The sequence below is a fragment of the Anolis sagrei genome, chromosome 6 (assembly GCF_037176765.1).
Source record: "Anolis sagrei isolate rAnoSag1 chromosome 6, rAnoSag1.mat, whole genome shotgun sequence".
Taxonomy (NCBI): domain Eukaryota; kingdom Metazoa; phylum Chordata; class Lepidosauria; order Squamata; family Dactyloidae; genus Anolis; species Anolis sagrei.
The window spans coordinates 36,593,405-36,620,170 of record NC_090026.1 but is presented as its reverse complement, the minus strand read 5'-3'; the positions used below and the strand labels follow the sequence as shown (position 1 = coordinate 36,620,170).

Genomic DNA, 26,766 nt, shown 5'->3' with positions numbered 1-26,766 from the left:
ACTTTTCTATTCTGCCTTGGTTAGACCACACCTGGAATATTGTGTCCAATTCTGGGCACCACAATTGAAGGGAGATGTTGATAAGCTGGAATGTGTCCAAAGGAGGGCAACTAAAATGAACAAGGATCTGGAGAACAAGCCCTATGAGGAGCGGCTTAAAGAGCTGGGCATGTTTAGCCTGAAGAAGAGAAGGCTAAGAGGAGACATGATAACCATGTATAAATATATGAGAGGAAATCAGAGGGAGGAGGGAGCAAGTTTGTTTTTTGCTGCCTTGGAGACTAGGACACGGAACAGTGGCTTCAAACTACAAGAGAGGAGATTCCATGTGAACATTAGGAAGAACTTCCTGACTGTGAGAGCCGTTCAGCAGTGGAACTCTGTGCCCCGGAGTGTGGTGGAGGCTCCTTCTTTGGAAGCTTTTAAACAGAGGCTGGATGGCCATCTGTCGGGGGTGCTTTAAATGCAATTTTCCTGCTTTGTGGCAGGGGTTGGACTGGATGGCCCATGAGGTTTCTTCCAACTCTATGATTCTATGATTCTTTGTCCCTTTCTGCTCCCCATGCATGGACTTGTCGTTCTGCTATGGTGATGGCAATGAGATTTTGGGTAGTTCTCATATTTGGTATCAGCGAAGGTTTGGGAGAACCTCATACCTGGTGGAAAAGTTGTGGGATAAAGGAATAAATTCCTCACAGTAGTGATCATCAGTGTTTTTCTGTTCCTCTCTGCTGCTACATGTACAGAGCCCCTCCCCAGCTAGCAGTCTGGCTGATGCCCTGTCTCAGAAGCACCTACAGATCAACCAGACCTTTGAGGAGCTTCGCTTGGTTACACAGGACACCGAGAACCAGCTAAAGAAGCTTCAGCAGACGCAGGAATACTTCATTATCCAGTACCAAGAGAGCCTTCGTCTACAAGGTAAGGCTCCTTGAATCTCTGGACAGTGTTAAGAAAAAAAAGTGGACAATTCCAAGTTGAATGACCTGAGAGGGTATCACCTCTTATGCTCCTAAGCTGAATTTTTCAACATTACTGATGAGCAGCCGAGAAGACAAGATTCCTCTTTCTGTCATTGCCTGAGGTGACCTGGGAAGGTAATACTTTCTTCTTCCTGCTCCCAGCCCAACTTACTCAGCTGGCTCAGCTAAACCCCCAGGAGCGGATGACCCGTGAACCTACTTTGCAGCAGAAGAAGGCATCATTGGAAGCTTGGCTGCACCGGGAGGCACAGACATTGCAACAATATCGTGTGGTGAGTGCTGACGTTCAAGTAGCACACTGAAATCCCTGCAAAGCAAACCATGCTTCTTTCTTTCTTCAATTTATCTTGATACTGTGTTTCTGGTTATTAACCCCATGTGCACATTTGCTCTTTTTCTTCCTTAGGAGCTGGCTGAAAAACACCAGCAAACGCTGGCCCTGCTCCGCAAACAGCAGACAATCATTCTGGATGATGAACTTATCCAGTGGAAGAGACGGCAACAGCTAGCAGGAAATGGCGGGCCACCCGAGGGCCCTTTGGATGGCCTCCAGGCCTGGTAAGTTAGGATGGTAAATTGGGAAAGCATGAGAATGGGGATGGAGGAGTGCCTGTCTCATTCATTCAGTGAATTATGATGAATGAAGGCATCATACTGGACAAGGACAGTAGGAATCAAGAACACATTTGTCTTGGCTATATGCAGAGTCCCCTTTGCATCCAGCAATGGTAGGCTGTGTATTCCAGATACTAAACGGAGTCAAAATTAATCCAAAAATATCAAGATTTTTAACATGAAAAGATGAATTATGGAAGCCAGGCAAGGAGGAACTAAAAGCTACATAAAAGGCTGAAGCTTTGTCCAGTGAAGCTGTTAATGTCGCACCGGGACTGTGGATCAGCTGGCTGGAAGTCAGCTGCATTAAGATCACTACTGACCAAAAGGTCATGAATTCGAAGCCAGCCCGGGTTGGACTGAGCTCCCGACCAAATTTGTGTAGCTTATTGTCAACCTTTGCAGCCCGAAACACAGTTGCATCTGTCAAGAAGGAAATTTAGGTACCACTTATGTGGGGAGGCAAATTTAACTAATTTATGAGGCCATAAAAAATCTTCAAGAAGTATGCAAAGAATGAGGACGCCAAAGCTCCCTTGGTGGCCAGAAGCTGGAATAATAGCCTCTGTGTGTCCATCTATATATGTTGTGTGTCTATGGCATTGAATGTTTGCCATGTATATATACACTGTAATCCGTCCTGAGTTCCCTGTGGGGTGAGAAGGGTGGAATGTAAATACTGTAAATAAATAATAAATAAATTATTCAACCACCCTTCAGAATCATCAGGCACACATTTCAAGAACATTATTGAAGCCAGAAAGAAATGAAAACTTATTTTTAAAAAGAAAGAAATCTGACATGCTTAGTAATTTGTACCAATTTATGCTTTAATAAATAAAAAGAGCTTACAGGTCACATTAGGGCAAGGGTGAGCTTAGTTCAGTCCATGGACCCCATGTGACTCCTGGGCCCTGTTCTTGCAACCCTCAAAGCCCCCAAAATAACCCAAAAGGTTTTTTAATGTCAGCATGATTTAGGTCCTGCAAAGCATTTCACCCTGAAACTACAGGAAAATTCCACAACATGTAGATAAAAAGCGCTAGCCCGAAATAAAAAGTCACTTATGATCCCCTGCCAAAGAAAAACCCCAGCCCCTAGCCCTATTTTCATTGGAATCCTTCTCACCATGTTGGGAAATTCTTAGATTAAGATAGAATCATTAAGAAGTATTATCAGGGCATTCTGTCCATGGGGGTGAGTAGACCCCTGGATTTCAGACAGTTGTTCACCTTGCATTCAAGGAAAAAATTCCAGAAAGGTTATATTTTGCTTTGATGGAGAGTTGGATCTGGAGAAAGAAGACCTCCCTGATGTGTTTCAGGAAATATATATAAGAAAGCAATATTTTAGCACTTTTCCCTCTGTATTCTTAGGTCTAGTCAAGCCGTCAAGTCCAGTTTGGAAGTGTTATTTAGTCTTTTTATAGTTTTAATTGATGTCTCTAATTCATACCCAAGCTGTCAATTCAAGGCTAATTTCAGGATATCTTTTCTTTCATGGCATCTGATGAATCTCACCTTATTTGTTTGTTTGTTTGTTTGTTTGTTTATTGTTCTCACATGAATTCTGTGTCAATGGCCTTGTTGACATGTTTGATTTAGGGTTATGTATATGATTACTTCCATCATTTTTCTGCTGGTTGGAGAGCAATTCTTCATGCAGGGTCTGGTTGAGAGTAGGAATGTTGTCTGTACACAATCCTTACAAATCTAAAACGAAGATCCGGTCCCACCTTCTCAATTACATCCTGCTGTTGATCAGGACATGGATTTAACATTCTGGCTATACTGCATTGGATGGCATTCCTAAATTGTGAGATGATAGTTTTTGTGGGACTCCTGAGCAGAAGAACCCTAACAGGGACATTCAGTCTCTGTTTTAGTGTCCTGACTTATGTAAGACTGCATTTGAGGACCTGCTGAGCAGTACTACCTTACTGGGGACAGTCAGTTTCAGTTTTGTAATCCTGGTTAGTGAAAAGATCACATCTTTGAGGGCCTACCAAGTAGTATGACCCTAACTGGCAAAGTTGGCCTCCGTCTAGGAGTCCTGAATTGTGAGAATATTGTTTTTTCATGGCAACTGAACATAACAAGGACAGTCAGTCTCAGTTTTAGAGTTGTTAAAATGTCACATTTGAAGACCTACTGACTAGTATGGCCCTGACGGGACCACTTGCACACAATTTTTGGGTCCTGAATTGTGAGAAGATTACCTTTGTTGTTCTACTGAGTAGTACAATTTTAATGGGGACTGTCAATCTCAATTTTGAAGTCTTGAATTATGAGAAGAGCGCCTCCTAAACAGTGCTACCGTAACATTAATTTCTGATGATATTTTCCTCTTTTTTCTGTTTTAAGAGAAATCTAATATGTATTGTCGAAGGCTTTCATGGCCGGAATCACTGGATTGTTGTAGGTTTTTTTGGGCTATATGGCCATGTTCTAGAGGCATTCTCTCCTGACGTTTCGCCTGCATCTATGGCAAGCATCCTCAGAGATAGTGAGGTCTGTTGAAACTAGGAAAAAGGGTTTATATATCTGTGGAATGACCGGGGGGGGGGGGGGAGGGGGGGGCAAAGGACTCTTGTCTGCTGGAGCTAGGTGTGAATGTTTCAGCTGACTACCTTGATTAGCATTTGATGGCCTGGCTGTTGTTTGGTGTGGCTTGTTAGTGCCTGGAGCAATCTTTTGTTGAGAGGTGATTAGATGTCCCAGATTGTTTCCTCTCTGTTGTTTTGCTGTTGTAATTTTAGAGTTTTTTTAATACTGGTAGCCAGATTTTGATCATTTTCATGGTTTCCTCCTTTCTGTTGAAATTGTCCACATGCTTGTGGATTTCAATGGCTTCTCTGTGTAGTCTGACATGGTGGTTGTTAGGGTGGTCCAGCATTTCTGTGTTCTCAAATAATATGCTGTGTCCAGGTTGGTTCATCAGGTGCTGGTCATCCAGATGTTTCTCCTCTGTTCCTCATGACTGAAAAAACAGTCTTGGGATGGTGGTGGTGTTCCTTTGAGGCATGAACAATTTAGCAATGTCAAAAGCAGTGAGGATCTGGCTGTACTGTTGAGGCCCTCTAGAGGCCAAAAAGAGCAAAAACAGGCACAAAAATGGCACTCTCCTGATTCTTCCTTTGTTTCTTTTTTCAAAAAACAAAATGTTCAATAAAAATAGAGGAAAAATAATCTCCCTTTGTTGCTAAGGAGAGGGAAGGGGAATGTGCTGGTGATGGTTTCTCCCTTTCAATAAGTGATGGCATATTTCACCTATATCTTCTATAAGGAACTGTGTGCCTTCAGTCTCTCTGATGGCTTCAGATAAGGAAGGGGGAGAGTGACAGCCCAGATGAAGAGAAATATCCTTTTTGTATGTACAGTCAGCCCTCTACATTCACTGAGGTTAGGGACATCAGTGAAAGTGAAAAACTACAAACATATATATATATATAGAGAGAGAGAGAGAGAGAGAGGGTTGCTGTGAGTTTTCCAGGCTGTATGGCCATGTTTCAGAAGCATTCTCTCCTGACTTTTCACCCACATCTGTGGCAGGCATGCTCAGAGGTAGGGAGGTCTGTTGGAAACTAAACAAGTGGGGTTTATATATCTGTGGAATGTCCAGGGTGGGAGAAAGATGTCTGTTTGTGGCAAATGTGAATATTGCAGTTGATCACCTTGATTAGCATCAATTGCAACATTCACACTTGCCTAGTCTCCAACAAACCTCACAACCTCTGAGGATGCCTGGATAGATGAGGGCAAAACATCAAGAGATAATGCTTCTGGAACAATGGCCATACAGCCCGGAAATCTCACAGCAACCCAGTGATTCCAGCCATGACACTGGAATCACACTGGAAGACACTGGAAATTCCTAGAGAGAACCTATCCATATTTAATCAAATCTGCAAAAGTGTTTTAAAATTATTTTAGTTGTGCACCATCCTGAGTTGTGCACTGATCTATTACTATACCGAGATCTCATGCTATAGTGAAGAATATAAATATTTGTATAAATGAAAAATCCAGATGAGGCTCAACTATAGACAGGAAGGGAACACCTTCTTACTTTTTGGGACACAGTTCAGGGATACAGGGGTTCACAATCTTGGGAAATTCTGGCACAGTGCTTCTGTCTAGGTTTCAGTAGCAATTGGTTAGGGTCACTTTTTTCTGTTTCAGCTTTGCTAACGGTGACTGTTGTGGAGATAAGATGTCCATAGGAGGAGCTATATGCTTAAATGTCCAAAGCAAGGAGATGACTAGAATGATGAGTTAGCGACCTGGACATCTTCTGGATTCAACTCATCTCATTTATGACTTCTTGCCTTTCTTATCTATCCCTAAACTGCTTCTTCTCTCTCAAGGTGTGAGAAGCTGGCTGAGATCATCTGCCAGAACCGTCAGCAAGTTCGACGTGCTGAACATCTCTGCCAGCAATTGCCTATACCAGGCCCCATTGAGGAGATGCTGGTTGAACTCAATGCCACCATCACAGACATAATTTCGGCCCTGGTCACAAGGTAAGTAGATGGCTGAGATGGACAGAGTGTTTTTATTTTGTTTTTTTTCAGAAAGGGAAACACATGTATTTTAAGGGGGGATGGGTTGAAATGTGGCATGTATGGTTTGTTGATAGTGTTGCATTCCACTCATCTGTTATGAAATGTCAGGAAAGATATAATTTCTGAAATGCTGGGAATTGCTTTTTTAGTTTTGGCTTCTAATTTGCAACAATATCGGCTCGAATTCTCTTGGGAATTTATGATAGTGGGCTTCAGAACTGGCCAATTCCACAATGTCTGTATCTACTAAAGGACTGTTGTTATGTTCCTATGTAGGGGAGCCAACATAGTAATAGATCAGTCCTGTTGTTCCTTGAGATACTGGCTATGGAGTGTCGACATACTTCAGGACACTCTTCCCACTGTCCCATTATGCATCTTTTCAAGTCACTAATGCAGTTTATCAGTTTCTCTTCTATGTAGCTAATATATTTAAAATTACATAACATAGAATGTTATTCATTTTTCTGTTATGCCTAAATATGCTAAATAATAATAATAATAATAATAATAATGATAATAATTTTATTTCTTACTTATTTCTCTTTGAGGCTCAAGGCAGTTTACAGACTAATTTAAACATGTACACATTGTAAAAATACCAGAAATACCAGGCATTCATTCAGAGGAGGTATGCTATCCTTAGTTGAAGCTAAAGACGGCAAGTGCAATCTGATTGTGGTAGCTGAGCAGAGCCAGGATTGGTTACTTTCTGAAAGGGAAATTGCCAAGGAATACTTGGGTGCGTAAGCTGTATTCCAAGGAAGGCAATGGCAAATCATCTCAGAATAGTCTTTGCTTAAGAGAACCCTGTGAAATTCATGGCGATACCAAAAGTCAACAGGCATAGATTCATAGGTTGATAGAATCATAGAGTTGGAAGAGACCGGATGCATCATTCAGTCGAATTCCCTGCCAAGCAGGAAAAGCACAATTAAAACACCTCCGACAGGTGGTTATCCAGCCTCTGTTTAAAAGGCTCCAACAAAGAAGCCCTCCACCACATTCCGAGGCAGTGAGTTCCACTGTTAAAACTGTTCTTATGGTCAGGAAGCTCTTTCTTGTAATTTGAACAATTACTCCTAGTCTCCAGGGCAGCAAAAAACATGCCTGATCCATCTTACATGTTTAAACATGGGTATCATGCCTACTCTCAACCTTTTATTCTGCAAGCAACTTGAAGGCATATTCAGTATATTATGATATTCACCTTGGACCAGAAAGTTATATTTTAGACAGTTTCCCCCAGAACCAGCACCTAGCATGATGACCAACAAATACATATGAAATAAAAATGTAGTTATGGGCCTGGTAACCATTTCAGCCTTTTAATTCGTATTTTCGTGCCATTTGTTTCATTCGAATGGCAAGAAACGGTACACTCCCCCCCTCCCCCTACGGTGGGAACGGTAATCGTTTGGTTGCCTGATTTTTGCACTCACCTGCAGGCCATGGCAGGCATGGGTGCTTTGGGTCTGCTCTGCAAGCCACACACGCACTCTCTTTCCAATGAGAGTTCATGTGTGGTTTGTAGGTCCAAAACGCCCGTGCCTACAGCCAAGCGCTGAGCACTTCTTTGGAAAGAGAGTGCATGTATGGTGTGCAGGCCCAGAAAGTACCCACGCCTGCCAGTGCCTCAAACTGAGGGGAAAGGGAGTGTGCGAAGGCCGCCCATTTCCACAAATGGGACGAAAATACTAATTTTTCTGGACTTGGGATGAAAAAGCTCATTTGAATAGACACCTGTTTTGGGGAGAGACACTTGAAAATGAAAATGGGGCCTTGTGAATGAAACAAACAAACTGATAGAGTTTCTATACAAATGCACAAGACTATAAAAATGTGTATCAGAAATAGAGGTTCCCCATTGTGTAAAACTTGAAAAAAGTTACTTGCTGGAAATAAAAGCTAATAAAATTTAGGTAGTCCACACTCGTTGGGAGAGTCTGGAAACTGTCATCTAAAAAAATAACTTTCTGGAATTTTAACTTCAGTGGATAGTAAACCCTTCTTCCCTTTGTTCTTCCCACAACATGAAATTCAGTTCTTTTCAAAAGTTTAATGGAAACTTAGAAATTAGAAACACTAGTCAAGTCAAGCATTTTCTATGATTACCTTATCTCAGTGTGTAAGCAATGTTTCCCTTTGTTTACTCCCCTCTCCTTACAGCACCTTCATCATTGAAAAGCAACCCCCTCAAGTGCTGAAAACACAGACCAAGTTTGCAGCCACAGTAAGGCTGTTAGTTGGTGGAAAGCTGAATGTTCACATGAACCCCCCTCAGGTGAAGGCCACCATCATCAGTGAACAACAGGCCAAAGCCCTTCTGAAGAATGAGAGCACACGCAAGTATGTATAATCCTCACACATCACTTGTGTCAAAGAAACAGTGGGATTTGGCAAAGAAAGCAAGGAGATGTTACACAGTACCAGAAACCAAGAAGAGAAAAGAAGCGGAGCTGCATGTGGAGGCATGAACTTGAACTTTATGAAATCTTAGAGAAGTTAGTCATCCCATTTGGAAAGCAATGGCTAGGAGTGATATAAGAACAAATATTTTCCTCTTGTGTGCAGGAAGATAAGGAACTAAAATGCAGAAAAGTAGAAATTTCATCCTAAGGAGTGATATAAGAACAAATATTTTTCCTCTTTTATGCAGGAAGATAAGGAGCTAAAACGTAGAAAAATAGAAATTTCACCCTAATCTTTTTTTCTCCAGAAATTTCAAAGTTTCTTTATGTACCTGCTTCCTTGTTGTGTGTGCTTTTAAGTCTCATGCCAAGTAGGCCCTTCATGCCCAGTACATGAGTACAGTATGTTCTTGTTAAACTTTCTTCTGAGGAGAAAACTTTATGACATGATAATAACTTACTCCAAGACTGTCAAAAGGGCACAAGGGGAAAAGCTTTCATCCACTTGTAGCCTTTTTAATATGTATATCTATGTATATGTTCTGTTTGTTGATTTTATTCTAATAATGTATTTCTAGTTTTAAAAATAACAAGTTTTTGTTTAAACAATTTGCAAAAACTTGAATTCTCTGCCAGGTGAAGTCACATCACTAGTCTCTCCATGATGAACAACTGGACACTGTCCATGGGAAAATAAAACTTTGCCCATGGTGCAGTGCTTGCATTCTCCAAAGCACAATTATTTTCTTTTGGCAGTGAAAGCAGCGGTGATATCTTGAATAACTGCTGCGTGATGGAATATCACCAAGCAACTGGAACACTGAGTGCTCATTTTCGCAACATGGTGAGAAAAATGTCTACTCTAACTCCTGCTCCATCTTCCTAATTCCATATTGCCCTTTTACTGTTTTTAAAAATGTTAGTAATACTCCAATGCTACTTTCTAGTAAAAGCATAGACAAGTATGTTAAGCAGGGGACATCTTCTAAAGCAGAATTGGATAGGTTTTAATGAATGCAAAAGGAAATGTTTCTTATCTTTTCTTATTTCTCTACTGTTACAACGAACACTAGGTATCAATTGGAGTTTAGCTTGAGGACATACACATACAAACCTCATGGATACAAAATCCATGGATGCTCAAGTCCCATTGTGACATTATAGAATGGTGTATTTTATATAAAATGGCAAAATCAAGGAATCATCTTTTTAATAATTTCAGGCTGTGAATATGAAGAGCCTACTGTATGCCTACATCTACCTACATGGGTAAACTTTCTAACTTGGGGGCTGCATGCTAGCACTCCCTGCTAGGAAGACTGGCTGCCCGGTGATGGAAGGAAGGAAGGGAAGGAGGAAGGAAAGAGAGAAGGAAAGAAGAATGAAAGGGAGGAAGGGAAGGATGGAAGAAGAAAGAGGGACAGAGGGAAGGAGAGAAGAAAGAGGGAATGAAGGAAAGACAAAAGGAAAGGAAGGATGAAATGGTGGGAGGGAAAGATTGAAGGAAGGAAGGGAAGGATGAAGGAAAGAAAGGGAAGGAAGAAGAGAGAGAGAGAGAGAGAGGAAACCAGGACAGAAGGGTGGAAGGGAAGGATGGAAGGAGGAAGAGGGAGGGAAGGAGGAAGGAAAGAGAGAAGGAAGGAAAGACAAAAGGGAGGAAAGGATAAAAGGGTGGAAGGAAGGGAAGGAAAGAGAGAAGGAAGGTGGAAAGAGAGAAGGAAAGAAAGGAAAAGAAGAAGAGAGGGGGGGAGGAAAGGGAAGGGTGGAAGGGAAGGATGGAAGGAGGAAGAGGGAGGGAAGGAGGAAGGAAAGAGAGAAGGAAAGAAAGACAAAAGTGAGGAAAGGATAAAAGGGTAGAAGGAAGGAAGGGAAGGGAAGATAGAAGGAAGGAGGAAAGGGCAGAAGGGAAGGAGGAAGAAAAAAGAAGGAAGGAAGGAAGGAAGGAAGGATAGGATGGTGAGAGAGAAGATGGCCTGAGAAAAGAGCCCAAGGGACAGCATCTGGCTCCTGAGAATGAGTGTGCCCATACATGGCCTACATAATAAACTTTCAAACTGTAGTCACTGAAAAGCTCTTTGGACAGATCAGTTCATGCTAAGTTTTGTCCCCTCTGCAAATTTGCTTCACTGGATAGCTCATGCATGTAATTCTCCCTGTGTTTATCCATGCATATTGCTTCTTTGCTTCTGACAGCATGCATGTGTTTTTTTCCTTCTATGTTTACTTCCCCCATACCTCTCTTCCATAGTCCTTGAAGCGGATCAAGCGCTCAGATCGGCGTGGAGCTGAGTCAGTGACTGAGGAGAAGTTCACCATCCTCTTTGAGTCTCAGTTCAGTGTTGGAGGCAATGAGCTGGTGTTCCAGGTGAAGACATTGTCTTTGCCTGTGGTGGTGATTGTGCATGGTAGCCAGGACAACAATGCCACTGCCACCGTATTGTGGGACAATGCTTTTGCGGAGCCGGGCCGCGTGCCCTTCGCTGTGCCTGACAAAGTGATGTGGTCGCAACTCTGTGAGGCTCTGAACATGAAGTTCAAGTCTGAAGTCCAGAGTAGCCGAGGGCTCACTAAGGATAACCTTCTCTTCCTGGCTCAGAAGCTCTTCAACAGCAACAGCAGCCACATAGAAGACTACAACAACATGCCTGTCTCCTGGGCTCAGTTCAACAGGGTAAGATGCTGTGCCTGTAGGGAACTGGTTAACAACAACAACTCCTTTTGCCAACCTGTTTCCGTTTCCAGTCTAGGAAAGTCTTGTTCCCAACCTGTTTTGGCCATTAGCTCCCTTGACCCCTCATTGTTGTTTATGCTTGCTCAGGCTGATGCAATTGTGGCCCAAAATTTGGAGAGTTCCAGGCTGAGTAAAGAGACTAGAACAGGCATTGGCAAACTTGGGCCCTCCAGGGGTTTTGGACTTCAACTCCCACAATTCCTAACAGCCTATCGGCTGTTAGGAATTATGGAAATTGAAGCCCAAAACACCTGGAGGGCTGAAGTTTGCCCATGCCTAGATTAGAAAGTAACTTGGCCTGTAAACCATTCCTGTCACCATTTCTGTATCTTTTCTCTTACTCCCAATGTATACTACACTGGCCCCTGGATCTTAAGAAGCCTGAAAACATACCTCTGCTGAGCCTTGGTTTCCCATGGCAACCTTTTCGAGTATCATTATCTTAGTTCCAAATCTGTAAAAAGGCATAATAATGATCCATATGAGGTGATATAGAAAAAGGGGAATTGAGATTTTGACATTATAGTAACAGCTCATTATCATCATCATGTATTTAGAGGGTAATAAAAATGTATAAGTGAGATTGGATATTAACTGCCGATATATAAATAAATGTAATGTAAACTTAACCTGCAATAATAAAAAATGATTTTTTAAAAAGTCTTCCAGCAAGCTCTTGGACAAACTGAGATTTGAAGTCTGTGCTTCCAACTTCAGAATGCATTTTTTTCAATCACTATGCTATACCAGCTCTCCAGGTGTTTGATAATCTGTGCTTTCAAGTTAGCTTCTTAAAGAATGCTTGCAGCGAGCTGGCTGTGTGAACAGTTTGCCTTCAAAGTCACTCATTTGATACACTATCAAAATTCTTGAAGTAGATTGAAGTGTAGTTGGCAGGGTCAGTATTTGAGCTCTGCCAGCACCACTTGCGCAAACTTTCCAGTGCAGTGTTTCTGACCTAGATTGAAAACGTGACCCGACACATGGATAAAAGTTGTATACATCTGACTTAACTTCATAGATAGATTTTTCATCTCATTGAAGAGCCTTCTGTGTCAAATTGTTCAAATCCATAGAGGCCATTCCTGCTGTTGATGTCAGCCAACTGGGAATCAGAGTCAAGTTAACTTATGGGTTGCATGTGGAGTTTATGAGTAATGGGGCCACCTGTGAACTTTGCCACTGTATCAGTCGGTGCTTTTTGTAAACCATCAGAGAACTTATAAATATACTCTGCTGCTTTGAAAAGACTGCAAAGTGAGATACAGGCAGAAATGTTGGTCTCTTGTTCTATTGAACTAGGAGAATCTCCCAGGGCGAAATTACACATTCTGGCAGTGGTTTGATGGAGTGATGGAGGTCCTGAAGAAGCACTTGAAGCCTCACTGGAATGATGGGTGAGATCCCTGCGTACCTCTCTGTTGTGTTATCTGAGTTTTCCAGGGTGAATTCAATGCAGCCTGATGTTATTCTCTTTCTCTCTCTTTACAGGGCGATTCTAGGTTTTGTCAATAAGCAGCAGGCCCATGATTTATTAATCAACAAACCAGATGGAACGTTCCTCCTGAGGTTCAGTGACTCTGAGATTGGTGGTATCACAATTGCCTGGAAGTTTGATAATAGTGAGTATTTTTATTTCGCTGGAGAAATGTTGCATTTTGTCTTTAACTTTTCTGCGGGTGTTTAATCTGAATTTTTTAGGCAAATGTAGTGTTGGGGGGTGTGGGTGGGTTGTTTTTAACACAAGCAGAGCACATATTTTACTCAATTGTAGCTGGAGTTCCATTTTTCCCTGTGTATTCTCATATGTAGGGTTAGACTACATATTTACTATAACAGTTGTGCTCATAGCAGCTGTAATAGTTATTGCTTCCTCACCACTACCTCTGCAATTGCCTTGCATTTCTTTGAAAGTATGCCTCATCTCCTAGTTGCACACAGATCTGTTTGTTGTATCTTAATGCTATGTTACAGCCATGTTTAATTTTACAGCTGACAGAATGTTCTGGAACCTGATGCCCTTCACCACCCGTGACTTCTCCATCCGGTCACTAGCAGACCGTCTTGGAGATCTCCCATACCTCCTTTTTGTGTATCCTGACAGGCCTAAGGAAGAGGTCTTCTCCAAATACTACATGCCAGTCCTTGGTGAGTGTGAATTGCTAGGAAACTGATCTGATCCATCCAGCCACAGTCCATCCCACAGGCTGTATTCCAAAAAAAGTAATGTCACAGTAATGTTTTCAATTCTGATTAGCCCCAAATCTCCAAACCTTCCATTCAAACCTTAAAACATGGCTATTTACATGGGCCTTTGATCTGGAGTAAAGTACTGTGGTCATGTGATGATGTTGATCATTGTTATTCGACGCTTTAGTTCGTGTTTGAAGAAACCCAATGATCCACAAGTATCTAAAACAAGTGTTTTAGATTTTTTTAAATTTTTAATTTTATCGATCAATGTTCTTCATTGTTGTATTTAGTCAAATTGTATATTGTCTTGATGAGATGTAATTCTATTTTACGTGTGGTACCTTGAGTGCTTTGTTAGCCACCCCAAGTCTCTTCGGGGAGATGGTGGTGGGGTATAAATACAGTTTTATTATTATAAATTTGTATCTGTAGACCTCTAGTGTAGGGATCTAATTACAGTCAACAGTGACACCTGTTTTTATCAAGGCATCCTATTTATTCAAGATATGGAATTATGTAAAGTTATTGGTAGTTTTAATTCCATTTTAATGTTGTTCTCTGGTATGTACTCTATTGTATTGTTTCAACTCTTAAGCCAATTTGTGTCCTGGTTTGGGGAAAAATGTCTTACATAAATAAAGTTTAGTAGCAATAGTAGCAGCAGTAGAAAAAAAATCATCACTATCTATGATTCCAAATGGACTGACAGAATATCTGAATGAAATTGCCATAGATAGTGTCACAATAGCTTGGAACATGTCACATTGTCCAACACTGTCTCATTGATTCCTAGATCCTTGGATAGAAGCTGAATCTTTGGTGGTCCAAAAACTATTCCAGACAAGAATACTGTGTTCCCTCACTTATTGCGGGTGTTACGTTTCTTCCACACTCCATCGTTGCCAGGAGGCGGGATTAGAACACTGCTTTGGGCAACGGCAACCAAACATAAATTGGGAGGCAAAAACCCGTGAAACAGCAAGTCTGCGAAAAGCAAACTGCAAAGTAGTGAGGGAACACTGTATATGGTAGACAGTGAAACTGAAATAAGAACAGCAACAGCAACAACAGACAAAACCTGTTATTAGAAGAAAGCACCTGTGATTTTAGTAGTGATAGGTGCACTGAAAGCAATTCCAGTTGTACTGATAAAACTTCTAAATGAAATCAACACATTTACTTACTTACTTAGGCGATCTCTCATAGTCAACACAGACTGGATAACAATAGCACAGTTACAAAAAATAACACTTCTTGAAACATTCCACATTGACTGACAATACTTCACTGATTCCTAGATTCTTGGGTAGACTCTGAATCACTGCTGATCCAGAACTACTCCTTTTTTGTGAAATCAGTCTAATAACAATGGCAGATAGACAACATTTATTTTTAAAAAAGGAAACAGCTGTGATTCCAGTAGTGATGGGTGTTCTAAGTTGGACTGAATGAATTTATCTTTCCCGCTTCATGGCAGGGGGTTGGACTGGATGGCCCACGAGGTCTCTTCCAACTCTGTGATTCTATGATTCCTCAAAACTTCCATAGATAGGATTACAGCAAACAATTACAAAAAGCAACATTGCTTGCAACATTCCACATTATCTAGCAATATCTGACTGATTCCTAGATTCCTGAATAGAATCTAAATAATTGATGGTCCAAAAGCCTTATCAGTAACACCTGGTAGTGTATAAAACTGAATTTTAAGTATTATGCCAGAAGGGGAAATGTATAAAATAGATTAAAAACAACTCTTCAAAGAGAAGTGAAAATAGGAGAGGGAAGTTGTTATAGAAGCTAGACTTGAAGTGTGTAGATTTCAAGAAGTTGGCGTTGTAGGTGAAATTGATTTGTTGACACTTTTTCTTTGTGGCCAATGCGATTCCTGGTGGAAACAAACTGGTTTGTTTTTTTAATTGCTTATCAGAAATTGGATTTGAAACTGGAGTCTCGGGAAAAGTAGCATTTTCATATCTCTTGAGACTTGTGGCCAAAAGAAATGCACTTCTGCCCTGATAATACATTTGTTGGTGGTGGGGTTTATTCGCCTTTTCTGTGAAGAAGAATACACAGAATGCAAATGGCTAAAAATTCGGACTGTTGAAAAATATACATAAAACATTCTTTAGTTACTGGAAGCACATGTGTAAATTAGAAAAATGTGTACAGAAATATGCACACTGGGAAAACGCAAGAAAACTACGCAAAGTCTTGCAACCCCTTATGACAGAGCAGGGACGCAATAAGATGAAGAAGAAACATTCAACAGTTTTCCTGAGTCTATGCAATGCAGTGCAGAGATTGGGGGTCAAGGTGTTTACCCTGACCAATGTAATAATTCAGTGCTTTCCTCCCCTTTATTGTTTTGCAGCAAAGGCTGTGGATGGATATGTGAAGCCACAGATCAAGCAAGTTGTGCCAGAGTGAGTTTCATGGAAGAAAAGGGTGATGATGGCGGTTGGGTTTTTATTAGAGGGGAGTTTATAATTATGGCATGGAGGGGAGCAGATGTCTCTTCAAACTTTGGCTGCATATTCTCTGCAGCACCTTTTCCAGAGTTCTGCCTACAGTTAAAACTCCTGCTAATTTACCACCTCCATTTCCCTTGAGATTTTATGTTTTTCCAAATCTGAAAACAGCTCTAGGTCTTCTCTCTTCTCCTTTCCTAAAAGAAGAGATGAGTGATAGAAGGGACAGATGCTAGAAAAGTAGAGGAGGAGTACCCTGAAAGCTGGTGCTGCTACCATCTCCTCTCATACTGTCTTTTTTACTCTTTTTGTTCCTTTGCCTTAGTTCTGTATTAAACCATCTTCAGTTGTGGTGGGGGAAAAAAGATTAGGTTGGGTCCATACAGAACAAAGGAGGTGGGGGTTCTTGAAACATATAATATGGAAGGAGCAGAGCAAATCTTGGAAATGTTACCTTTTTTGAGACTATTATTCTCCTAATAAACAAGATTTAGGGAGTTAGAGTCCAAAGGGGTATCTTTTTAAAGTCCCGGAATGGAGGAACCAGATATTTTCCTTTAAGGTAGCGTTTCTCAACCTGGGGGTCGGGACCCCTGAGGGGGGGGGGGTCGTGAGGTGGTTTCAGAGGGGTCGCCAAAGACCATCAGAAGGTCTGTCCTTTTTGGAAACATACAATGAATCTGTACAAGGCTGGAGGGAGGTTTGCACCAGCGAGTCCCTTCAAGGCATGGAGGTTCCATGTGGGAAATTTGGCCCAATTCTATCGTTGGTGGGGTTCAGAATGCTCTTTGACTGTAGGTGAACTATAAATCCTAGAAACTACAACTCCCAAATGTCAAGGTCTATTTTCCCCAAACTCCATCAGTGTTCACAGTTGGGCATATTGAATATTTGTGCCAAGTTTGGTCCAGATCTATCATTGTTTTAGTCCATAGGGCTCCCTGGAGATAGGTGAACTACAATTCCAAAACTAAAGGTCAATGCCCACCAAATCCTTCCAGTATTTTCTCTTGGTTATGGGAGTTCTGCATGCCAAGTTTGGCTCAATTCCATTGTTGGCGGAGTTCAGAATGTTCTTTGATTGTAGGTTAACAATAAATCCCAGCAACTACAACTCCCAAATGTCAAAGTCAATCCCCCCAACCCCACCAGTATGCAAATTTGGGCGTATCAGGTATTTGTTCCACATTTGGTCCAGTGAATGAAAATACATCCAGCATATCAGATATTTGGTTGCATATTGCAAGTCATGCAACAAAATATCAAAGGCACACCAGAGACACACGAAGTGACCAGCTTCTGGTCAAAGGACATTTAGCATTAACATTGTATTTTAACTTTTAATTTTAACTGTACCACAACTTGCTTCTGACACAATAAATAAAATCAGATATTTATGTTACAGCAGTAGCAAAATTACAGTTATGAAGTAGCAACAAAAATAAGTTTAGGATTGGGGGTCATCACAACATGAGGAACTGTATTAAGGGGTCACGGCATTAGGAAGGTTGAGAAACACTGCTTTAAGGTGAATTGATCCATTTGTGTGTTTGGACAGAATGCAATAGACCAGCTGTTGTTTCTAGTGTTAGGCTTTGTTGAAGGGAGTGGGAGCAGGAAGTAATCAAGGAGATGTACATACTTTTTGTTTGTTTATGTCCAGCTTTTACACCAAATGATGTTTACGGTAATGCTGCTCTTGCTGCTCAGGGAAATTGGGTGACTCATTATACAGAAGTGGCTCGGTCTGACTTTCCCTCAAATGACATATCTTTGGAGATGAGTCAGACAAAAGACTCTCTAGAACACTGCTTCTTAAACTATGGGTCTCAACCCAAAATAGGGTTCTCTTAGCTCAATGTTAGGGTCACATAAACATTCCTTGGGCCAAATGGGATCCCCAGTGGAAAAGCTTTAAGAAGTCCTGTTCTAGAACTACTTGATTTCACTTCCTCCCACATCTGTTGCAGGTTTGCTACCACGTCAGGGGACTCTGCAGGTGGAGGGACTACGTATATGGAGCAAGCGTCATCCCCAGCTGTTTGTCCTCAGTCCCACTACAACATGTATGCACAGAAGTAAGTCAATTGTTGCAATAGGCTAGACTGGGGGCCAGGTAAACAGAAGAAAGTGGAAAGATTAAGTAAGAGACTGCATCCCATCTTTTTTCAGAATGAATTGAGACAGGATTTGGTGGTGTAAATGGGGAGAATGATGTGCAGGAATAACTCATAACATGCACTGCCCTTCCAGTAACAAATGCTTTACTTCTTCCACCAAATAGCTGCTTGGTGAGCTGCAGACAGTGAAACTATGGGTGAAAAATAACAGGGATGTTCCTCATTCCTTTCAACCTTTTGCAGGAAAGTCATTTCCCAAACACAAAAATCTGACAGAAATCTTGTGGACATCCCAAAAATGCAAACAGTAATTTTGCACTTAGGCAGTCCTTCACATAAAAAGGGTTAACTAGATTTCAAAAAGAAACAAAAACAGCAGAACTAAATATCCCACTTTTTAAAATTAGGAGCTAAAGACAAAACAAGTGAATTGGTATAGGCCTTTTGCACTTCAGGACATGCCTACCTATATGTTTCCCTACCCATAGCTTTCTACTTTGGAGTTCCTTTAAAGACCTCAAGCTAATCTGAGATCCAGCTTGGTGTTTTTTGAACATTGAATTTGGACTCTGGAGACCAGAGTTCAGTTCTCCATGATGTTATGGAAACCCACTTGGGTGACATTAGGCCAGTTGCACACTTTCAGAACCCCAGATAGATTCATCTTAGAATCGCCATGTCAGAAATAACTTGAAGGCACATAACAACACAAAATCTGCAAGCCAATCCCTCTGTCTTCTGTCTTCAAAAAATAAGGACATACCTACTTTAAAATGTAAATGGCTTTGAAACCAGTTCAACTTCATTGTAATCATGGGGGACAGGAATCCCATATAAAAAATTGAATAGAACATGGTTAAAAATGAAAGAATATCTAGTGTACAATAGTTTATAAAAGGAAATCTGTACTGATCAAGATGCAAGATAGAAAGGAGATGGGTTTACCTCTACCAAAGACATTCTGGAGGAACTGTGCCATGTTGTTTTGTTAAATCAGTTCATGTATATACTATTTCTCACTCCCACTGAGCTGTAAGTGGTTTACACAGATCTATTTAATCATTTTAAAATAATAAAAAAAACTTTATTTATGTTCTTCCCTATCTCCCCGAAGGAACTCAGGGCGGATTCCAATCACAAAAAAGGCAAACATTCAATGCCTGATCATAACAACTAATAGACACATAATAACAAAAAATAAACTCTACAGCATATAAAAACAAATTATAACTTAGCAAATTGAATAAAAATTAAATAACATATTGTATGAGACATAAAACATAAAAGTAGAAGTATCAATTTCCCAGAGTCAACAGAGTTCCTTGGGGGCATATACATTGATCACTGCTCAAGATGTCAACTGAGCTTGTGGGGTGGAAATACCCAAGTACAGATGGCAGATGTTACTCATAGGTATAATAGCAATGTCAATATCTATTCCTTCTCCTTGTAGGCCAATGAGCAGAAGTATGTCTTCAGCTGTTTCTTAAAGGCGATGAGGGAAGGGGCCATCTTTAGTTCCTTAGGGAGGGAGATCAAGAGGTGGGGAGCAACCATGGAGAAGGCCCCCTCTCTGGTTCCCAGCAGCCATGCTTGAGACAGGGGTGGGACTGAGAACAGGGTCTCCTCTGATGATCACAGAGTCTGTTTGTCGTGGGAGATGCAGTTCGTCAAATAGCCTGGACCCGAGATAGATCAGATTGCTTTTCCAGGAAGCTTCATGACCTAGTGGAGCAGTGCACCTGGATCTCCCACCAGCCTTCTGGCTCTAATATCATCCTGAGGTCCGTGTAGGGTGGCATCATCTAAACAATCCCAGGAACTGTAATTTTCAGGGGATTCTGAATATGATTAACGGGACAGATTTATGGCTTTGCAAAAGTGGATAGGAGTTGGGCAGGAAGGGGGGATTTTTTTTCTCTACAGGCCCCCTGACCAGCATGCTCTTTCCTTTGTCTCAGCTCTGACTCTGTACTGGACCCGGATGGGGACTTTGACTTGGACGACTCGATGGATGTGGCACGGCACGTAGAGGAACTGCTGAGGCGCCCCATGGACAGCCAGTGGATCTCGCATGCACAGTCATGACCTTGCCCCCATCCCTGAAGAGACCTTGGAGAGACTGTGAAACATGGGTGCGGGGAGGCCATTGCCATGCAGGAGAGCAGCTGCTCTGGGAGTGCACTTCCTCATTCTATAGTGGGGCAGACTTGCCATGCTCTAGCTGAGGGGTGTTGTTGTGAGGACATGGGTGCCATCCTTCCCCTTGCCCATGTACAAAAGGCAGTGGAGTGCTATTGCTTGGTTTTCCCATCTGCTCTGCTGAGAGACTTGCCTCAGGCCTTCCGCTTCAGCACACTGCCTCCTTCTGCCAAGCTACTGTTTGATTTGTGTCAGGAAACCATTACCTCCCACCCTCCCAGAATGCAACACACTGCCATTCTTTGCCTAGCAGCCTTTTGGGGGGTAAGGGGGTGGGGGTGGTCTGGGCGTGGGGAGGACTGAGCTGTGGAAGAGAGTAGGCCTTATTTGAAGGATCGTATTTTGTAATCTTTCTGTGTATGAATTTTCTTCTCTCAGCTGCGCCTCAAAAAAACGGTGTGTGATTGTTTGTGTGCAATTGCGTGTATGTATGGTGCATGTGTCTGCGTTTGGCCTGTTTCCATTGTGCGGGCATGTGCATGGCATCCTGCACCAGAAGCATTTGGTCTATGGGAGCATTGCTCCTGTTTGTACTCAGACACTGAAGCCAGCCCCTGCCAGGTCCCTTTGGGCTTGGCAGAATCTCTTAGAGCCTTTTTATGTGCCACTGTCCCCATGGCTTAAACCTGGTCTTTTGTGTTAGGCTGCTTACATTTGACTGCTCCATCTAAAGCCCCTTGACTTTTGACATGTCTGAAGTATCATTTTCAGAAGACTGTGGGGTGCAGGAATGTCTTTTAAAAGAAATCATGGAGAACTAACATGAAATAATGGTGTATTTGCCTCACCCGCCCACTTAGAATACAGAGTGGGGAGCAGGTTCCAGAATTTCCTTACTGGGTTCAGAAAAGAAAGAGCTATCCAGAGGGGAGAGTTTTAGATGAATCAAAAAAAGCTGCCACTTCTCTCTTTCTTCTCTCCTCCTCACAACCCCTGACCTCTCATTTGGTTGAAACAACTGCGAAGAATTGCAGCCTACAGGCACTATTTTTATACCTATTAGACAATAAAGCTAAGACTATTTTAACACAATGTTACAAGATTTCTCACATATATGTCTGTCAGTCAGATTTTTGTTTTAATGAATGGATCCTGTCACCAATTCAGCCACCACCATGTTTTTTTTCCTTAGGTCCTCAAGAAAGTGTCAAGTGAGTCACATATATCCTGTAGTTCCACCACTGACCTGTTCACTTTTAAAACATGGGCCTTCCCACAATTTTGGGCTATGGGGATGTTGTTTAGAGTGTCCACCTTACCTGTGACAGGTGAATGGTAAAGCCACATCCTCTTCCATGGGCAGATGCTTGGAGTTGATACAAAGGTAGTAGATCAGTGGTTCTCAACCTGTGGGTCCCTGGGTGTTTTGGCCTTCAACTCCCAGAAATCCTAACAGCTGGTAAACAGGCTGGGATTTCTGGGAGTTGTAGGCCAAACACCTGGGAACCCACAGGCTGAGAACCACTGTAGTAGATGCTAAGTGTTAAAGTTTGATGGAGTCAGGGCCAAGCTGAAAGCTAATGCATCCTAAAGCTATGACTCACTTCTCTTTGTGCCATAGATATCCCTGTAGTTTTGTGTAGTTTCATGGCTCCACCTGAACATCATTGACCTGTGATTTCCCTTGTACAAAAAAATGGTGCTTTCTCCACCAGCATCCCACACAAGTCTTTATGTGAAAGAGCACTGTTCTGATTATTTTAGATTTCCATCCTACTCCCTTCCAAAGAAACTTTTGCAGAAAGATTTAAGTAACTGTTAGTACAATGTTTGTCCTTTGCTTATCCAAAAGTTAGAATCATTGGATAGATGTGTCTGGGTGCAACATTTGTAAGAGACAGTTGTGACTGCTCTTTGCCCTTCGATATCACCAAAGGAAGCATTTCTTTTGAACAATATTTTGTCTCCTAAGCACAATGGACCCTCTCCTCCCCTCCTACAGGTTTGCTTATTGAGTTAGAGGAGCAGAAATTGCATGCACTTTGCACCTGAAAACAACTTGTTGAAGGCTACGCAGGCAGACATATGTCTTCAGGGCAAACGCAGTATATTCACACTGAGGTCATGCTGTGAAGGCTAACTGGCGTTGAATTGATTTCATGCCGTCTGCTGTCTTGAAATGTTAACAAATAGTCACTTCTCAAAGGGTCATGCCAGACACGATTTATTTTCCCAAGAACAACCAAATGATGTTGTTTCAGACAATTTGTTCCTTCCAGTGAAATCACCAGCAAAAACACCGAGATAAACATAGTAGCAGGAAAATATAATTCCTTCCCCTGACTTAAGAGTGGCTACTCTGGCTTGCAGATCATTTGGTAGGTTAGTTGCAGTCATAATATTTTGGTCAGGGCCTGTGCCGCCAGCAAGAGATATCACAACTTCTCCTGCCTTGATGCACTGAACACTTGGGAAAAATGAATAAGTTTATAAACTTTCTTTTCCTTTGCCGTTTTCTCCCGTTGCTGTGTGCTTTCCTTGACCAATATACAGGCACAATTTTTTTACAGCTCTTGCCTGTCCTGTCATTGCAAGATTATCATTATGCTACAAGGGTAGCACCACCCTGTTTTTGTTGCACGGAGATAATGACATTGCTGCAGATAGAAATGGAACAGAAACTTTGTGGGTAGATGCCAGAGAAACAGCCCTCTAGAAGAACTTGTAAATTTCATTATTCTGGATCAGTACAATGAAATAGGACTCTCTTAATGGCCAAATTTTGTCCCTGTAGAAATGTCCTGTTCATACTGCTTGTACATTTCTATCCTTAACAACTGGAAGTTCTTTCCCATTTTTGGCATCCATGTGCATATACACACGTTACACTCTACCCCTATTTCCTATATTCATTATCATCCCCCTCAGTTTCCTGCCACCATCTTATTCCCTTCAGTCCCCTTTGGCTCCAACTTCCTCCACAGTCTCAGCACCTCTTTAAGTGCCAAACATTAATCTATTTAGGCTAGACAAAAAGTACTTTGGGAAGGAGAGAGGGAGAGAATAAGAGTTATTTTGGTGTGTACACAAATGTATATTTCTGGTTAGCTTTTGAAACAATATAAATATCTGTTTGTCAGATGACTATATTCACTGGTAATTATGCCTCTTGCATACCATCCTCAATGCAGGGGAATACACACCTATTATCTGCTTTAGAAATGGGGAAAATGTGTCCTCACAATGTTGTGAGCCACCTTTCCCTATTGGCTATGCCTAGCTAGGACTGATAGGAGATGTGATCAACATCTGAAGGGTCAAATACTCCCAGCCCCTCTCTGTATGCATTTCAAAACTTGCCTAGCCTTAACTTGCTTGCCAGCCTTGCATATTGGTTCATCCCTATTTATTCTCACTTCTGTTTTCATCTGTTCACTGTAGATGACATGCCCCATGTTCTTTCTATGATTATATACATCCCCTAGCAAGCTGTAGGCCTTGAAGAACAATGCCTGTTACTAATAGGTGGGCAAAGTGTTTTGTTTGAAGCATGCCTTCAAGAAACCATTATAGTCAGGGATCATGGAAGTTCTAGTTCAGAAAAAGATTTTTTTCAAGTTCTAGTTGGAACTGACTTAGAATACCATCTTACATATGTCAACTTAGAAGTAAGCTCTATTCATGTCAGTAGGATTTGTTCCAAGTAAGAAAGATACATAGGATGGCAGCCCAAGTTGTAAAACACCATAGGATACTGTTCTCAGGACCCTTCCACATAATATTATTGATTTTCTCTGAAAAATTAAGGTAATAATTTCATGTAAAAACCAGAATGGGGTTCCAAAACTATCAAATGGCACATTTCGCTTCCTTGTAGCTGGTAAAGCAGTTTGTCCGTGTAGCTCTACATGGTCTATACTGCCAGTAGCTCTTCTTAGCATACCTCTATGCCATCATTTCCCACTTGATACCAAGGATGAAATCTGGAATATTTTACATGTAAATAATGTGTTCTACCACTATGCCACTCCATAACATTTTCAAAACTGTTCTATAACTTGCCCATCTGCTGAGGAAGTGGCTACGTGTCTCTCCTGTTTTGACAAATTTTGACTAGGTGTGATTGTAACTAAAAAAAGAAGTAGAACTGGACTTCTGTTGCTCCCTCTGCTCTGAAACTGAGAACAGTCCTATCTTAAGGCAAGATGTGGTAGGTACCACAGGTCCAGATTCCAGATTCAGACAGCTTTGATTTATGGAGTACTATTGTTTCAGCTGTTCTAGTTAGCCCATGTTGAAATGAACAGAAATTGTGGGGTGGAGTGGGTACTCAACAAATTGTGTTTTTAATTAACTATTGTGGGTGATAGTGGGTTAGGCATCCTGCATGATATATCAGTTTGAGTCTTGGATTCTGGAAAAGCAGGGTTCAAATCCCTGCACAGTTGTGGAAACCCAATGGGGAGCCACAATCAAGTCTCACTATCATCCTGGGAGGAAGGCAGTGATAATGTGTCATGCTAAGATGCATGATATGGCCACCATTAGCCCGAGTCAGTTTGGAGGCACATAACGGCAACCAAAATGGTGTCAATGTAATGCACAAAATTTTAATTTCCCACCCCAGGGAACAAAATGTCATTCTTCAGCAACAAAAGAGGGGGAAAAAAAACATACCTCAGTGATAGGATATTTGCCTTGCATGCAGAAGATCCCAGGTGTCAACACCCTTACAGGTAAAGAAAGTCCTACTTGAAATTTTGTCTGCCTATGGTTACCAATCAAAGTAGACAATATTAAGATGGATGGAGCAATCCGTTTATTTTGGCTGGATCTTGTCTGCCACTCAGATAATGTGGGATTTTCTGCCTTGATATTCTGGGTTGTAGGGCTGTGTGGAAGGGTGCTTAGTTGGGAGACCTCCAACAAATGCCAGCTGCTGTAGGGTAGATTTAAAGGAAGGAACTGGCAAACCACCTATGAGAAGTCTTTATCTAAAAACCTATGAAATTTATTGGATCACCATAATTCAACAGGCAACTTGAAGACAGATATGCACAATGTGAGGGCAATTGCCTATATATATTTTTACAAGTGGATAAATTGTGTTACAGACACACCCTAGGCAAACACAGCTTTTGATTGGGAACACAAACAGAATCTAGCTAGCACAGGAATAGCATAGTGTGGCTTTTTGTTTCTATTCCCCACTAACATTTTGAAAAGTTTAAAAAGTGAGTTTTAAAAATACAGTCCACTTAGCATAACCATGGTGGGGAATCCCACAGCAGTTCCCCCCCCCCCCCATATGAATGGGACTTGTACAAGAGCACAGTGTTTTTGTTCATTTAAATAGAAATCGCACAAAAAATTGCAGTGGATTGTGCCTGAACCATTCTTTGTGAATGAGACCAGCTCGTATCCAGCTACATGTTACAAATTTTCTTTTCATTGAAATGAAATTATAGTTAAAGCAGAGGCACACAACACAAAGATTGCACTATTTTAAAGAACTATTTTAGCCAAACAATCAAGATTTTTAATGGTACATTGAAAAAAAAGTTTTCTGCTAAATTACCAGTTTTGAAAAAATAAATTTAAAAAGCATGGGTTGGATGTTATTTTTTGTATTACCTTTGTATAAAGGGAAAGAAAACCCTCAAGAGGTATAATTTAAAATGCCTTCTAGGTTTTATTTGGAGGAAAAGACACTTAAATGTGGGGGGAAATGTATTTTCATGAAAATATTTCTGTTTTGAAATGTTGTCTAGCATCTGCTACCAATAAAGTATTGTCTGCAATTTGCAGGGCAATGGCTGGCTGATGTAATTCTTTGGTTATTATTGACCACTATTATTTGAGATCAAAAGTTCATGCATGAAACTGAAGAGTTTTAACAGTCATTTGATAAAGTCTGTTTTTTAGGGAATGGAGAATAAGTCCAATGGATATTAGAGTTGCACGTGAATCTGTTTTCCGTTGTTACATCCATTCTTTCATTACTTTCATTACCTTCAGGAGCATGTAACAGGAAGCCCCCTCCTGGTACAAAAATCAGCTCATCACGAAAGCAAGCAGGAGCCGATACCAGCTCCTCGTCTGCTTTTCATGAGCAGTCTCCTTGCCTCGGAAAAGTGCATGTGTGGCATGCAGGCCCAGAAAGTATGTGCACCTGCCTGCAGCCAAGCATCTGTAGAGTAAGAAACTGATCTTTCCTTGCCTTGGAAAGAGTACGTTGTGTGGTGTGGAGGCCCAGAAAGTGTGTGTGCCTACCTGCAGCAAAGCACCTCTAGAGTAAGAAACAGAACTTCCCTCCATGCCTTGGAAAGAGTACATGTGTGGCATTCAGGCCCAGAAAGCGTGCACACCTGCCTGCAGCCAAGTGCCTCTAGAGTAAGAAACCTCTTCCCTCCTTGCCTTTGAAAGAGTACGTGTGTGGCATTCAGGCCCAGAAAGTGTGTGCGCCTGCCTGTAGCCAAGTGCCTCTAGAGTAAGAAACAACCTCCCTCCTTGCCTTGGAACGAGTACATGTGTGG

General features: G+C 41.5%; 1 protein-coding gene across 2 annotated transcripts in view; it reads left to right on the top strand.

The window, feature by feature from the left end:
- Positions 1–26,043, top strand: part of LOC132778223 (signal transducer and activator of transcription 5B) — an 83,100-nt gene extending 57,057 nt beyond the window's left edge. For both annotated transcript variants that reach the window (XM_060780981.2, XM_060780982.2), the window contains exons 6-18: positions 747–921; positions 1,125–1,255; positions 1,390–1,541; positions 5,965–6,120; positions 8,332–8,511; positions 9,330–9,417; positions 10,822–11,244; positions 12,607–12,701; positions 12,796–12,926; positions 13,297–13,452; positions 15,872–15,923; positions 17,939–18,046; positions 20,050–26,043. In XM_060780981.2, coding sequence (XP_060636964.1) covers positions 747–921; positions 1,125–1,255; positions 1,390–1,541; positions 5,965–6,120; positions 8,332–8,511; positions 9,330–9,417; positions 10,822–11,244; positions 12,607–12,701; positions 12,796–12,926; positions 13,297–13,452; positions 15,872–15,923; positions 17,939–18,046; positions 20,050–20,176 — 1,974 coding nt within the window. In that variant the 3' untranslated portion in view covers positions 20,177–26,043. The remainder of the gene's footprint in view (positions 1–746; positions 922–1,124; positions 1,256–1,389; positions 1,542–5,964; positions 6,121–8,331; positions 8,512–9,329; positions 9,418–10,821; positions 11,245–12,606; positions 12,702–12,795; positions 12,927–13,296; positions 13,453–15,871; positions 15,924–17,938; positions 18,047–20,049) is intronic.
- Positions 26,044–26,766: the final 723 nt, after the last annotated feature.